Source organism: Macaca fascicularis, chromosome 6 (genome assembly GCF_037993035.2).
Source record: "Macaca fascicularis isolate 582-1 chromosome 6, T2T-MFA8v1.1".
NCBI classification, from domain to species: domain Eukaryota; kingdom Metazoa; phylum Chordata; class Mammalia; order Primates; family Cercopithecidae; genus Macaca; species Macaca fascicularis.
In genome coordinates this window covers 84376478-84389575 of record NC_088380.1, presented here as the reverse complement: position 1 = coordinate 84389575, position 13098 = coordinate 84376478, and the positions used below count along the sequence as shown (strand labels likewise).

The following is a 13098-nucleotide window of genomic DNA, read 5'->3' as shown; positions in this document are numbered from 1 at the left end:
GACTAAAGGTCTACGAGCTTCCCTATTGCACTGGAGTTTGCGTCATTTGAAATTAGGGAGCCAGATGTGATAACTGGATCATAAAAGTTCAAATACTTCTAGAATTTGTTTTTAATATAGTAAGACTTTCTGTAAACAAGTTACCAGCCCTAGTACATACTGCAACCAAAGTAAGTTTTAAGAAAATCCATTTCATATGTCACAGACAAAATTGATCAATATATAGTTTTTAATTTTTTTAAATTTAAATAACTGCTCTCCTACCTGATCCCTTTTCTCCAGATGCAACCAGAAGTGGGGGCAAACTGTCCTCATCATCAGGTAGAAGACTAATCTTATTGCAAACGTACTTGTTAATATCACACAGTAACCTATAATCTGAAATACCAGCAATAGGTAAATTGCTGTTAACTAAGGCAACAGTAGCACTAGATGGTTCTTCAATTTCTGCAAAAACATCATTATCTAGTGTAAATGAACCAGAAGTAGGTAACCCCTCGTTTCCTGTGTTTATAGGCAATTTTTCCACTGATGGAACCTGAGAAATAGGACTCTGAATTATCTCATTTCTTGTAATATCTCCTGTCTCACTGTTTGGTTTTTCCACTGTAGTAGAATGGGAATGATCCACTGTGTTTACTGTCTGTAAAACATGGAATAAAAAAATTAACAAATCAGTTCATATTCTCTGTTCAACTATGAAATGAGATCACTATAGCCAAACATCTTTTTGGTAAGAATAAAACCAAAATGGGCTCAGAAATTCCCTTAAAGTCAAATTTCCCAAGAAACAGTACCATTTTGATTCTTCAAATTCAGGAGCATAACGTATTTAGAAGTATAAAGTTTTAGTTTTACTGCATGCTCAGGTAGGTATTAATGACTTAATATTAAGACTGGGAAAAATGAGGCAAGAAGAACTTCAAGATCCCATATCATATCACACAGTGAGCAAGCTTAGTTCAATCCAAGGCTCTCCCCTTCTTATGATAGCCAAAAACCCTTGGGTGGGTAGGGAGGAGGGACAAGGTAGGAAGAAGGGGAGGGGAGTGGTTAGGAAGCAGCGCATTAGCTATATTCCACAAGAGTAACCACCTGGAATAAACTACCCATAAAGACTATTTCAAAAAAGCCTTTTTCTTTTTAGACTGTACAAAGTCAATATGAAATAAGAACCATTTATGAACTCAATATTTACTAGCCTGTTCAGAGTTTTCATTAATATAGATTGACAGTAGGTGCTAGCTAGGAAACATACCCATGGTAATTACAGCTATTTGTAAAGTGTAGCTCATGAACTCTTGACAAACAGCGTATGTTTCTACCAAATATAAACTTCAACAGAGCCGGTAAGTATCCATCTTTTTTTTTCTTTTTTTGAGATGGAGTCTCACCCTGTTGTCAGGCTGCAGTGCAGTGGCGTAATCTTGGCCCACTGCAACCTCTGCCTCCTGGGTTCAAGTGATTTTCTCCTGCCTCAGCCTGCCCTAGTAGTTGAGATTACAGGCATGCGTCACAACACCCGGGTAATTTTTGTATTTTTTTTAGTATAGACGGGGTTTTGCCATGTTGGTCAGGTGGTCTTGAACTCCTGACCTCAGGTGATCACCCACCTCGGCCTCCCAAAGTGCTGAGATTACAGGGGTGAGCCACCGCAGCCGACCTAGTATCCATCTTTTCTAATATATGTATGTAGCTAGAATCAACCAGGTGACTGGCACAGAGTAGATGCTCAATAAATCTATTTAATGCATAAAACATTACTAATTCATACATTTATACTTGCTTCTATGAGTATGTGCCACTTTACAATGAGAATTCTTAGTGATCTGGGATTCTGTATTATATATCTTATGTTTAACATCTAGTACATTTATGCAAATGCAAGCATAAGTTATCATCATCACATACTTTCTTGAATGTTTGAAAATAACTAAATAGATCTTAGTATAAATTAAATTACTAAATCTGTTACATTTCCCCAAACCAGTGGTTCTCAAAATGTGGTCTAGAGATCCCTGGGGTCTCCAAGACCCTTTCAGGGAATTGGTGCGGTTCTACAATTTTTTTCATATAATTTAACCAAAAAAAAAAGTATCACAACACACAGAATGTAGAACCAGATGTGAGAATATGTTTGTCTTCTATTAAGTCAGGCATTTAAAGAAATTGGCAAAAAGGCAAACAATGCCTCTATTCTCACTAAATTTTTGTTCTGAAAAACTTTTTTCATAAAATATTATTTCTGCTAATGTAATAGCCTTATTTTGTAATTAGTTAATAAATATTTAAATTTCTGAATTTTAATTTTAATATAGTAATTATCAATAGGTATAACCCACAAAACCTATAGTGCTTTAGGGTGCTCAATAACTTTTAAGAGTATAAAGGGGTCCTGAGGCCGAAAGTGTGAGAAACAGTCCCTTAAACTGACATTTAAAAAAGTAAAATCTGGGCCAGGTGCAGTGGCTCACTCCTGTTATAACCAGCATTTTAGGAGGCCGAGATGGGCAGATAACTTGGGGTCAGGAGTTTGAGACCAGCTGGCCAACATGGTGAAACCTCATCTCTACTAAAAATACAAAAATTAGCCAGGTGTGGTGGTGGGTGCCTGTAATCCCAGCTACCTGGGAGGCTGTGGCAGGAGAATCGCTTGAACCCGGGAGGCGGAGGTTGCAGTGAGCTGAAATTGGCGCCATTACACTCCAGCCTGGGCAACAGAGACTCCATTTCAAAAAAAAAAAAAGGTAAAATCTGCCAGGTGTGGTGATTTATACCTGTAATCTCAATGACTCAGGAGGATGAGATGGGAGGATTACTAAAGATCAGGAGTTTGAGACCAGCCTAGGCAAAATAGTGAGACCATGTCTCTTAAAAAAAAAAAAAAAAGTAATTAAAAAAAATCTTTTTTTTTTTTTTAAACAGTAAAGTCTAAACCAGACATGGTGGCTCACATCTGTAATCCCAGCTACTTGGGAGGCTGAGGTGGAAGCATCACCTGAGCCCAGGAGTTAGAGGCTGCAGTGAGTGGTAATTATGCCACTGCACTCCAGCCTGGACAACACAGCAAGACTATCTCTCTCTTTTTTTTTTAAGGGGATAAAATCTAAAATGTATTCAGTATATCAATACATCTCTTATTTTAGGAAGCTCTAAGTGTTTTAAAAAAAAAAGTACTCTAATAAAATCACACCAGGAATTATCTATGAAATAAAATTTTATTTAGTCAATAAGTTATTGTTTGAATTCCTTACCACAGGCATATCAGGTGAAAGAGGACTAAAGTCTTCAGAACATCTTTTACTTCCAGATGATAATTTTGTTGTATCTGCAACTTCACCATTGGGCAATATACCATCTGCAAACCATACTCTCTTCTGTTCTTTGGAGCACAGTCCTAGAATCCCAATTGAAAAAGTAAAACATTTTAATCTGGTAATATGACAATGATTTAATGCCAAATAGATCAGGAAATGTTTTCAAAAGCTTTTTGCTATCCACTGGCAATCCCTGAATTCTCAGGGCTACAAAGGTCTAGAGAAATAGCCTTTTGTGATCCCTCTACCCTGAGTGGAGTCTGTTTCTATCTAATTCATACAAAGGGAGCATATTAGACCAGGAATGGCCTTGGCAATCATATACTATGAAAAGGAAGGGACAGGAGATCTGTATAACTTCAGAGCATATTAGACCAGAGGTGGCTCTGGGAATCACTCTGAAGAGGAGTAGACAGGAAAGGTTACACCTTAAAGACAATGGGGAAGGAAGATTTAAAGCCTATATTATTGAGACTAAGTTTTTGTGAGTACGGAGTGGAGACTGAATAAAATTTAGGGACTAAGGTACAGTGATGAAAAGTGGAGTAGACTGAAGCATATATATATATATATTGCTTATCTATATATTCCTCATATATATATATATAAAGAAAAAAAGAAATTTAAAACCTCAAAAAAGGTAACAGGATCACTTGAAATGTCTTAATATCACACGACATTTCTTACTTTTATTTAACAAGTATAACATTTTTTGTTCTTATAATGCAGATACTGAATTTTATTAATACTTATTATTTCCTTCCAAATTTGAAGGAAATAACTAGACATCAGCATAAACATTTTTCTCTTTTCTTACAAAGCATCCATAGAGGAAGGTTATGAAAATCTCTGCCAGATGATTTTAGAACAATATTTTTTTTAAAAAAAGGTTCAATGTCTACTTTCCAGAACATAATAAAGATAACTCTGAAAAAATTGGAATTATATATATATATTTTTTGCAATGTAGGTAGACATATTAAATAACATATCTTTTTTGTATTTGCAATATTTTTATAATTTAATCATTTGGGTTATCAATATAAGAATATGCACATATTTTCAAACACAAATTATTCATCTTTAGGCTATAATATACAACCATATAATGCTGAGTCTCCTTATTTCATTATAATAAATGGAAAACAGTTACTGAGTAATAAACTGAAGTCCACAAAAATACAAGGATTCAAATTTGCCTTTATCTGACATTTATGGTTTTTTTCCAGCATGTAAGAGACTAATAATTCATATTTAAAGACATACATGTGCCTTACTCAAGATGCTAATTGACGACGGGTTGTAAAAAGGAGCAGATAACTCAATGATTTAAAAACAGATTTAAAAAACATTATTACTGTGGTAAAATACACAACTACAAATAGGTTTTTAATGAAAAGGAGATAGAACAATTATTTACGTATTGCCTCTCAAACCCAAGCTCACCCTCTAAACTGGGCTCTTGGATGCCAGGTTGGAAGTCTGGAAAGTGCAATTCCCAGACTCTTGTTACTGGCTTTGGTCAGCTTTTTCCAATAGCAGGCACTGGTGGGAGACCATAAGGTGGGAAGAAATGAGAAGGAATTCTTTGTTTCTGGATCCTGCCAGGATCTTTGCAGCAGCAACACCGCTAGATACAGCTGCTAGACTCATGATTTTCAGTACTCCTAACATCAAATCTGGAGCTCTACTTTAGTCATCTGAGCACCAACTCTATGAGGCCTCTTGATGGTGCTGTGACCATGGCTTCTGACTCCAACATCTGCGATCCAAACACCTCCTGGTGCTCCTACACTGAGCTCTAGCCTCTCCCCTTTTGTAGCCCCAAACTCCAGTTGTGGTGGTTGCTTCCTGCAGTTACTAATTGCTGAGGCACTTGAGCACAGCCTTTTTGCTCTTCCAGTCTTCCAGCCTGCATGTGTAACCAATTCCCTGTATTAAATCCCTCTTGATATTTAATCTGGTTTCTCTTTCCTGACTACATTAGAGAATTTCTGGCTACATTAGAGAATTTCTATTTTGATAATTTATCTTTAGTCTTAGACACAGCATTTTCTTCTATTACCTTCAACATTTGGTTGTTTAAGTGCTGAGACTGGCAAAGTTGTTGGTGAAGGTATACTGGACGTCTGGTTCTCCTGAGGAGGCTGGACAATAGTACATTCGTCGGAATGATTAGATTTAAGATTAGAACCAGTTGGACTCATCATCCTTTCAAATGCCTGAGCTATAAAGGGGAAAACAATAGTGTTAAAATCTCAGATGTTTTTGTAATTTACTTCAAAGTAAATTTCAATAAATATTCTATTTTTCAAGTTGTAACGAGAAAGAAAGAAATGGCTAATCAAGAAAAAGAAGTAGCACTTGGCAAAGATACTGTCTGAGTTGGCAGCATGCCACTTTGATAAGCTACCAATAAGTTATTTCAATATTATATCTAAGGTGTATATTTGATATCCACAGAGAATAACCCTTATTTAACATGACTATCTCTGTTTTCGTCCTTGTACCCCTAGAGTCTATTTCCAACACAGTTTAGAGAGATTCTTTTAGACATAAATCATATCTCATTATTCCTCTGTTTAAAATCTTTTAATGGCTAACTAAAGTGAAAATTTAAGTTGTTACAATGGCTCACAAGACCCAACATAATTCATCCCTACCTCCTCCACTTTCCCAGTTACATGTTTGACCTCATCTCTCACTACAATGCCACTCACTCGCTATGGTCCAGCCACCCAGACCTCCTTGTTCTTCAAGTAAGTACTCCTACAGCTTAGAATCTTTGCTCCTATTATTCCCTTGGCCTAGAATGTTCTTCTCATACTCACACAGCTTTATTATCTCACCTCCTTCAAGACTCTGCTCACATGTCATATTACCATAAAGCCTTACTCTGACCACATTATAAAAAATACTACCTAAGGCCAGGCACAGTGGCTCACGCTTATAATTCCAATACTTTGGGAGGCTAAAGCGGGTAGATCACTTAAGCTCAGGATTGCTTTGAGACCAGCCTGGGCAACATGGTGAAACCCCATTTCTATCACAAATACAAAAAATCAGCTGGGCGTGGTAGTGTGTGCCTGTGGTCCCAACTACTAGGGAGGCTGAGGTGAGAGGACTGCTTGAACCTGGGAGATGGAGGCTGCAAAGAGCTAAGTTCGCACAATTATACTCCAACCTGAGTGACAGAGTGAGACTCCATCTCAAAAAAAAAAATTCCTTTTGCCACTAATCTGTTAACTATCTATCACTCTTACACTTTTAAAATTTTTTAATTGAAGGTAGTATCACCATCTGATATCTTTTTGTTTACTATCCATCTCTACATACATTCATAAATTTCATGAGAATATGGCTTCTATTTTGCTCTCAGCTTGAGCTTCAGAATGCAGAATAGTGCCTGAATACTGCTGAGTGATTCTTCATCCAAAAAACAAGGTACATTGATAGCTCTCCCTTCAGCATTTCTCCAAACTGATCTGCTATAAATGTTGCCACTGCTAAAACAATCTTCCTCAAGTGCCACTGAATGATGGCACTCATAAAATGGCTTCCATTAACCAAGTGAAGTCCAAACATCTTACTCTCAATTTCAAAGTAATTTCTAACTTGCCTCAAATCTACTTATTGACATTCACATGTGCGCTTCCTTGAAACTCACATAATCTCAGGACAGCTTTCTCATTATCTACTATCTCTATTCAAATTATCTTTTTCTTCCAATCTTTCACGTAGTGTGTCTCACAACCCATGAACCATCTTTCTCTTCTCATTTGATATCATTATTTTAAATGATCACTTCTATTATTTTCAACCCTAAAGCTGATATTAACTTTTATTTATGCTTTCCTGTGGCATATAAATTAATAATAAATAGCACCGTAAATGAAACTATATGCTATATCAAAATAGAATAAATTTAAACAGATAACTAAATAAACTAATTCCACAGTATTTTCTTTGATAAACCAAAGCTTGATTTCAGTATTCTACTGAATTTCTTTAATGATCATATCTTCTCCCCTCCTGGACCCTTAGAGTCAAAATATGTCTGAATGCTCACCCAAAAATCTGACCTGTCAACATAAATAACGTTTCAAATCCTCATGGATGTTTAATTTCTTTTTAATGGGGGAGATAATTATGTGGGAGCTTGCTCTAAAATTTCTGAATTCTAGCAGATTGCCTTGGCTAACAGCACCAGCAGTCATCTTCTAGGCTACTGAAACAGCATAAGAAAAAACAAAACAACTATAAGCACTTAAACTGACCTCTTCATAAACAATGGCGGTAAGATGGAAACATAAAAAGATTTACACTTTGTTATCTTCCAGAGCAGAGGTCAACAGCAGGGAGAAAAGCAGCTTACCTCAGGCTAACAGACTCACATCAGAGCTTTTTGAAGAATTGCTGAAAAAAGTTATCTTCATTCAAAAGAGAAAAACAAATTATTATCAGGTATTCATTCCCCCTGGCTAACAGGAAGCAGTGCCTGAGGTAGTGCACAGGTCTGGTCAAAAAAGGCCCAAGTAATATTTGCCAGGAATTAAACTGTCAACGAATCTTTGAAAATGCCAAGTGGTACTCAAAAGAATAAACATGGACTTGGGGAAAAAAACACAACACACACACACACCCCCCCACACACACAACCTGTGAGAACTCAAAGACCACCAGGACTACTGCTAATAATTGTAGCTAATTAGAGAGCCAAAGAAATAATGGGAAGTGTACATATGCAAAATTCTAAAGTTGAGAAAGCAAAAAAAGATATGAGACAAAAATGTGCAAATAGTGTGGCAGTCCTATGAATTTATAAAATCATAAATATTACCACCTTATCTTGTACTATCATTTTAGGTTGTTATTCTCTAAAGGGTTTGAACTATTATCTTGCCCTATGCTATTAATAAATAATATTGAGTACTACTTATTGGTAGGTATCTACAAGTGTTTATTTAGATTAAGATGATGAACATGATGATGATGACAAAAACAAATAGGCAGATGAAATGCAGCATTTAGGGACTTGGTACCTGTTAAAAGTTAATGAACTGCCACTCCAGAAACTGAATGCTTCCTTTCCAGACTGGTAGTATTAATTGTGAGAGTGGAACAAAAAGAAGAGAAACCAAGCCTTGGGATGTCCCACCTAAGCCAGATAATTCAACACTAGGTCCTTGCCTTAAGAAAATAAAGAAGTTTATCTTTGTCACAATCCAATTAATTTTAACATATATTCAATTACTGGAAGAAAATACATCAAGTTAATACTCACCTTTACTAATAGTTTCATAGCAGACTACACATACTCTTGCTTCCTTTTCTAGATATTGCAGTTTACTCTTCCTACTACAACAGACACCACAAAATACCTATAAAGAATAAAATACCAAATTTATTTTTGTTTCAAGAATACTTACACCATCTAGAACTAGAAATACCATTTGACCCAGCCATCCCATTACTGGGTATACACCCAAAGGATTATAAATCATGCTGCTATAAAGACACACGCACACGTACGTTTACTGTGGCACTATTCACAATAGCAAAGACTTGGAACCAACCCAAATGCCCATCAATGATAGACTGGATTAAGAAAATGTGGCACATATACACCATGGAATACTATGCAGCCGTAAAAAAGGATGAGTTCATGTCCCTTGTAGGGACACGGATGAAGCTGGAAACTATCATTCTCAGGAAACTATTGCAAGGATTGAAAACCAAACACCACATGTTCTTACTCATAGGTGGGAACTGAACAATGAAAACACGTGGACACAAGAAGGGGAACATCACACACTGGGGCCTGTCGTGGGGTGGGGGGAGAGATAGCATTAGGAGATATACCTAATGTAAATGACGAGTTAACGGGTGCAACAGCACACCAACATGGCACATGTATACATACATAACAAACCAGCACATTGTGCACATGTACCCTAGAACTTAAAGTATAATAATAAAAAATAAATAAATAAATAAAATAATACTTACACCTACTAGAGGCAGTGTGGAGAGGTCCTAAACCTAATTAACCAGAACTCTTTTTCCTTATTATATAAATCATTTCCTACTCACCATAATCATAGGTGGAATTCTTTTTTTTTGTAACTTAAATGAAGTTTCTGCAATTTGATACCATATTTCTGATAAGGAGAATTCCTCTAAATCAATTATGTTCATTGGAAAGGGAACAAAAACTATCTTTAATGAATAAGTTTACAATATTAAAAGTTCTTTGTAATTCTTCATTTAAAACTTTTTAAAGTAAAATATTATTTTGTTAAAAAAAATAGGACGGATCTGAAACCAACATATTACTGAAAAATCTGAATAAAAATGTAATAGGATTTCTATAGGCAAGCCTTAGAATTTATAGACAGTCTTTTTATCTTGGCTATTACCAGTCACAACTCAAGGTCAGCTTCAGTATTCTGAACCCTGTGGAAGCCAATTTGCTCTGGAGTGTTTCCCTGGGCACTGATCACAACACTAGCTATAGATTGGTCTTGAAATTAAATGTTTGAGGACAAAGGGGAATCTGACCAAATCTGGAATATTTAACGTGTCAATATTACAGAGATAAGAACAAATATTCTTAAATGTCACAAAAATTAGTAATTAAATAATTGTTTCTCATTTCCCAGCATGTAATTAATGCCCCTGACAATGTAACATTTATTCAACCATCAACCAATCTGCAAAATAACACTGCTTTATTTATTTCCCTGACTGGTAGATGAAAAACACTGATTTTAAACTAATTCAATCTTGTAATTATCTGTTAATCAGCCTTTTCTATCACATTATATTTGTTTAAAATGTCTCAAAAGAACAAAAGATTTAAAGATTTTTATAACTTACTTTCCCACATGCTCGGCAATGGTGTCGTCGTTTTGTAAAAGTAAATTTGACTTGGCAGTTCATACAGTTTGGAGCTTCTGAATCAGGAACCCAAGTAGGCTGCTTCTGGCCCAAAACCAAGCCTTCTTTGCAAGTGTTTTCAGGTAGAGAATCTTCATTTGCAGTTACAGAACTAGATCCACCTTCAGAATTACTTTCTATATCAATGTAGTTAGAGTTGAAGCTAACCTGAGGATCAGCTGTAGAATCCACAGCGCAAGTGACTGGAACAACGGTGTCTGCTATGCTGGGTTCACTTTCTATTGTATTTGGAACATCTGGCTTATTCAGGTCTTTTGAACTCCTTGTTCTTGATGGAAGGCCAAACAATTGCTTAGGTCTGGCCCCTCCAACAGATTGACTATTAGTATCAGAGACTGATAATTCATTTGTAATCTCAGACTTACTGGTAAGTAACCCTTGTTCAATTGGAATTGTGCTTTTTTCTCCTAAAGAAAGGCCATTTTCTATTGCATTTTGTTTATCAACTGTTTCACAAATTATATTAATACCATGACTTTCCCCAATAGCTCCTGCTTCTGCATTGAAATATATATTATTGATGTTTCCATCATCTAAGTCTTTCATATCTATATGATTCATTTGCAATTTAGAGTCATTTACATTTTCTTCAAAAGACTTTATGTTAGTGGTCTGAAGATACTGTTCTGTCAGAAACGCATCAAGTTCAGCATCACTAATTAATGTGCCACTTTTTGTGCCTTCATCAATATTAAAGTAATCTAAGTCTTGTCCATCCATATCATTGCTTGAAAAAGTATTAATAAAACCCTCACAACAATCGGAAGACTCTAGGACATTAGTGCCAGAAAGCCCCTCTTGAGATTCTACAACTGTAGAATTGGTGTCACCACCATCCAAAGATGCAACTCTGATTACCGTCTGGTCAGGATCTATCTTTCTGTCTTCCATCCCTTCAATTAATGGCTGAAGGACTATGTTTTTACATTTTTCCTGTTTCAAAAGATCAGTCTCCTTGAATGGTTCCCCACCTAGAACAACACTGTTCTGTATTTCTTCATGTATAGTCACAGCATCTTGTATATTATCTTTACGTTCATGCTGAGGTAAAAAATCACCCCGTGCTTTACTTTCAATTAATGATCCACACATAGACCCAGATACGGGAAGAGAGGACAATGAGGACTGTACATCTTCACCTGAAACATGTAAAGCTGAAGAGGAATCTTGGATTACATCATTATCCTTAAGGTCTAAATTTCTTGAGTCTTCTTGTGCAGATTGTTTCATAAATATAACAGTCTTATCTTCCTGAAAGGAAAAGTCAGGTAATTTGAAATTTTCATCTCTTGAATTTAAATCATTTAAGCATAAATCTTCATTTTTTGGAAGGCTGAAGGTCAAAGCACTTGTCTTGCCCTCTTCTTTTAAACATTCTGCAGCGGTTATGACTGCCACACCTACTTCCTCTTTTACTAAGCCATCATCTTTTAGTAATTCACATGGCTGGCTCTTGTGTTGTAGCTTGTCTTTGGCATCAAACATTTTGGAACTTTGCTGAGTCAAAGCAGATGACATGTTAAAATCAACAATTGGTTCTAAGTGATTAAAGATCTTTTTATCTTTTAAATTCTGTGTTCCACTGTAATTACAGGAATCTGAAAGTGTATCTACTTTTATACCCAATTCTTTTATTCCTCCGATTTCTCTATTTTGTAATTCAGAACTGGTATCATTCTGTGGTTCTCTGACAGTATCACTATCATGGTCTGTTGAAGAAACACAGGGAGTATCTGACACTGAAGATAAATCCAATCCAATCAAGGAATCTGCATTAGACTTAAAATCATCTGACAATAATTTTTTAATATCTTCTTCACTATTAGTTGCATTAACTAAGTTACCCATGTCACTTATCAGATCACAGATAGGTTTACTACATCGTCCCATATATAAAGGCTGGATTTCATCTGAAGTACCCCCATCCACAGAAGAAAGAAGATCAAGTCCTGTCACATTTTTTTCATTTTGTATAGAAGTAAGTCCCTTGAGTGATTTTTCATTGAGGGAACTCTCATTTATTTCATAGCTTGTTTCTGATGAGGCACAACTATTAATACATTGTTGGTCTCTTGGGAGCAATGAAGTTGGCTGTGAGGAAGCCAACTCTGAAGAAACTGAGCAGTGGTTAGAATCATATGCATTTTGTACATCTTGAAGATAATCTTGTTCATCTGAAATAGAGAAACAGTGTTATTCGGGAGACTCAAATCAAATAAAAATTATTAAACATACTATGTTTCCCAAGACTTCTAAACTAAATAAGCTTTTTTTAAAGAACACAGATTATCCTTTTGCAAAGCAGAAATAACCTCCAAAACTATTTTTTTATTTCCTTTACAGCATTTATTTTTATCTGAAATTATCTTGTTTATGATTGTTGGCTGTTTCAACTACAAAATAAGTGTCACAAGTGCAGGGACCTTGTCTTTTTTTCTGACTTATACCCCCATTGCTTAGAATAGTTCCTGAAACTTAAGTGTTCAAGAAATGACTGACTGAATAAATGAACGTTCTTAGATCTTGATCTCATGCACAGTTGCTCTAATAATTTGATCTTAATCTTTCCTTTGTTTGTGAGGACTCCTCAAGTTGGCTTTCTACTTGTTCATTTTTCTATCACCTCGATCCTACCCTCGCTCCCCTGTGGTGCTCTAATTGAGGTTGCCAATGGTAGTAGCATCACACACTATGGCCATAGTGATGGGCATGTGATTGTTTCAAGCTGGGCCACTTAGAAGCATTCTCCTGATACTCCGAATTTGAAGAAAGGAAGAAGGACACTTCTCAGGGGGCAGTGTGAATCTGGAGCTGTTGGTGG

General features: G+C 36.0%; 1 protein-coding gene across 10 annotated transcripts in view; it reads right to left on the bottom strand.

Annotated features, from left to right (window-relative positions):
- The window catches only part of ZFYVE16 (zinc finger FYVE-type containing 16), a 65265-nt gene that overhangs the window by 29914 nt on the left and 22253 nt on the right, over positions 1 to 13098 (bottom strand). For 9 of the 10 annotated variants that reach the window (XM_005557272.5, XM_073993689.1, XM_015451638.4 and 6 more), the window contains 5 exons: positions 10197 to 12451; positions 8602 to 8698; positions 5383 to 5544; positions 3255 to 3397; positions 265 to 643 (listed from right to left, as the gene is read on the bottom strand). In XM_005557272.5, the coding sequence (XP_005557329.3) occupies positions 265 to 643; positions 3255 to 3397; positions 5383 to 5544; positions 8602 to 8698; positions 10197 to 12451 (3036 nt within the window). Of the gene's footprint in view, positions 1 to 264; positions 644 to 3254; positions 3398 to 5382; positions 5545 to 8359; positions 8474 to 8601; positions 8699 to 10196; positions 12452 to 13098 lie in introns of those variants that run through there. The other variant, XM_073993692.1, reaches the window with a different exon arrangement.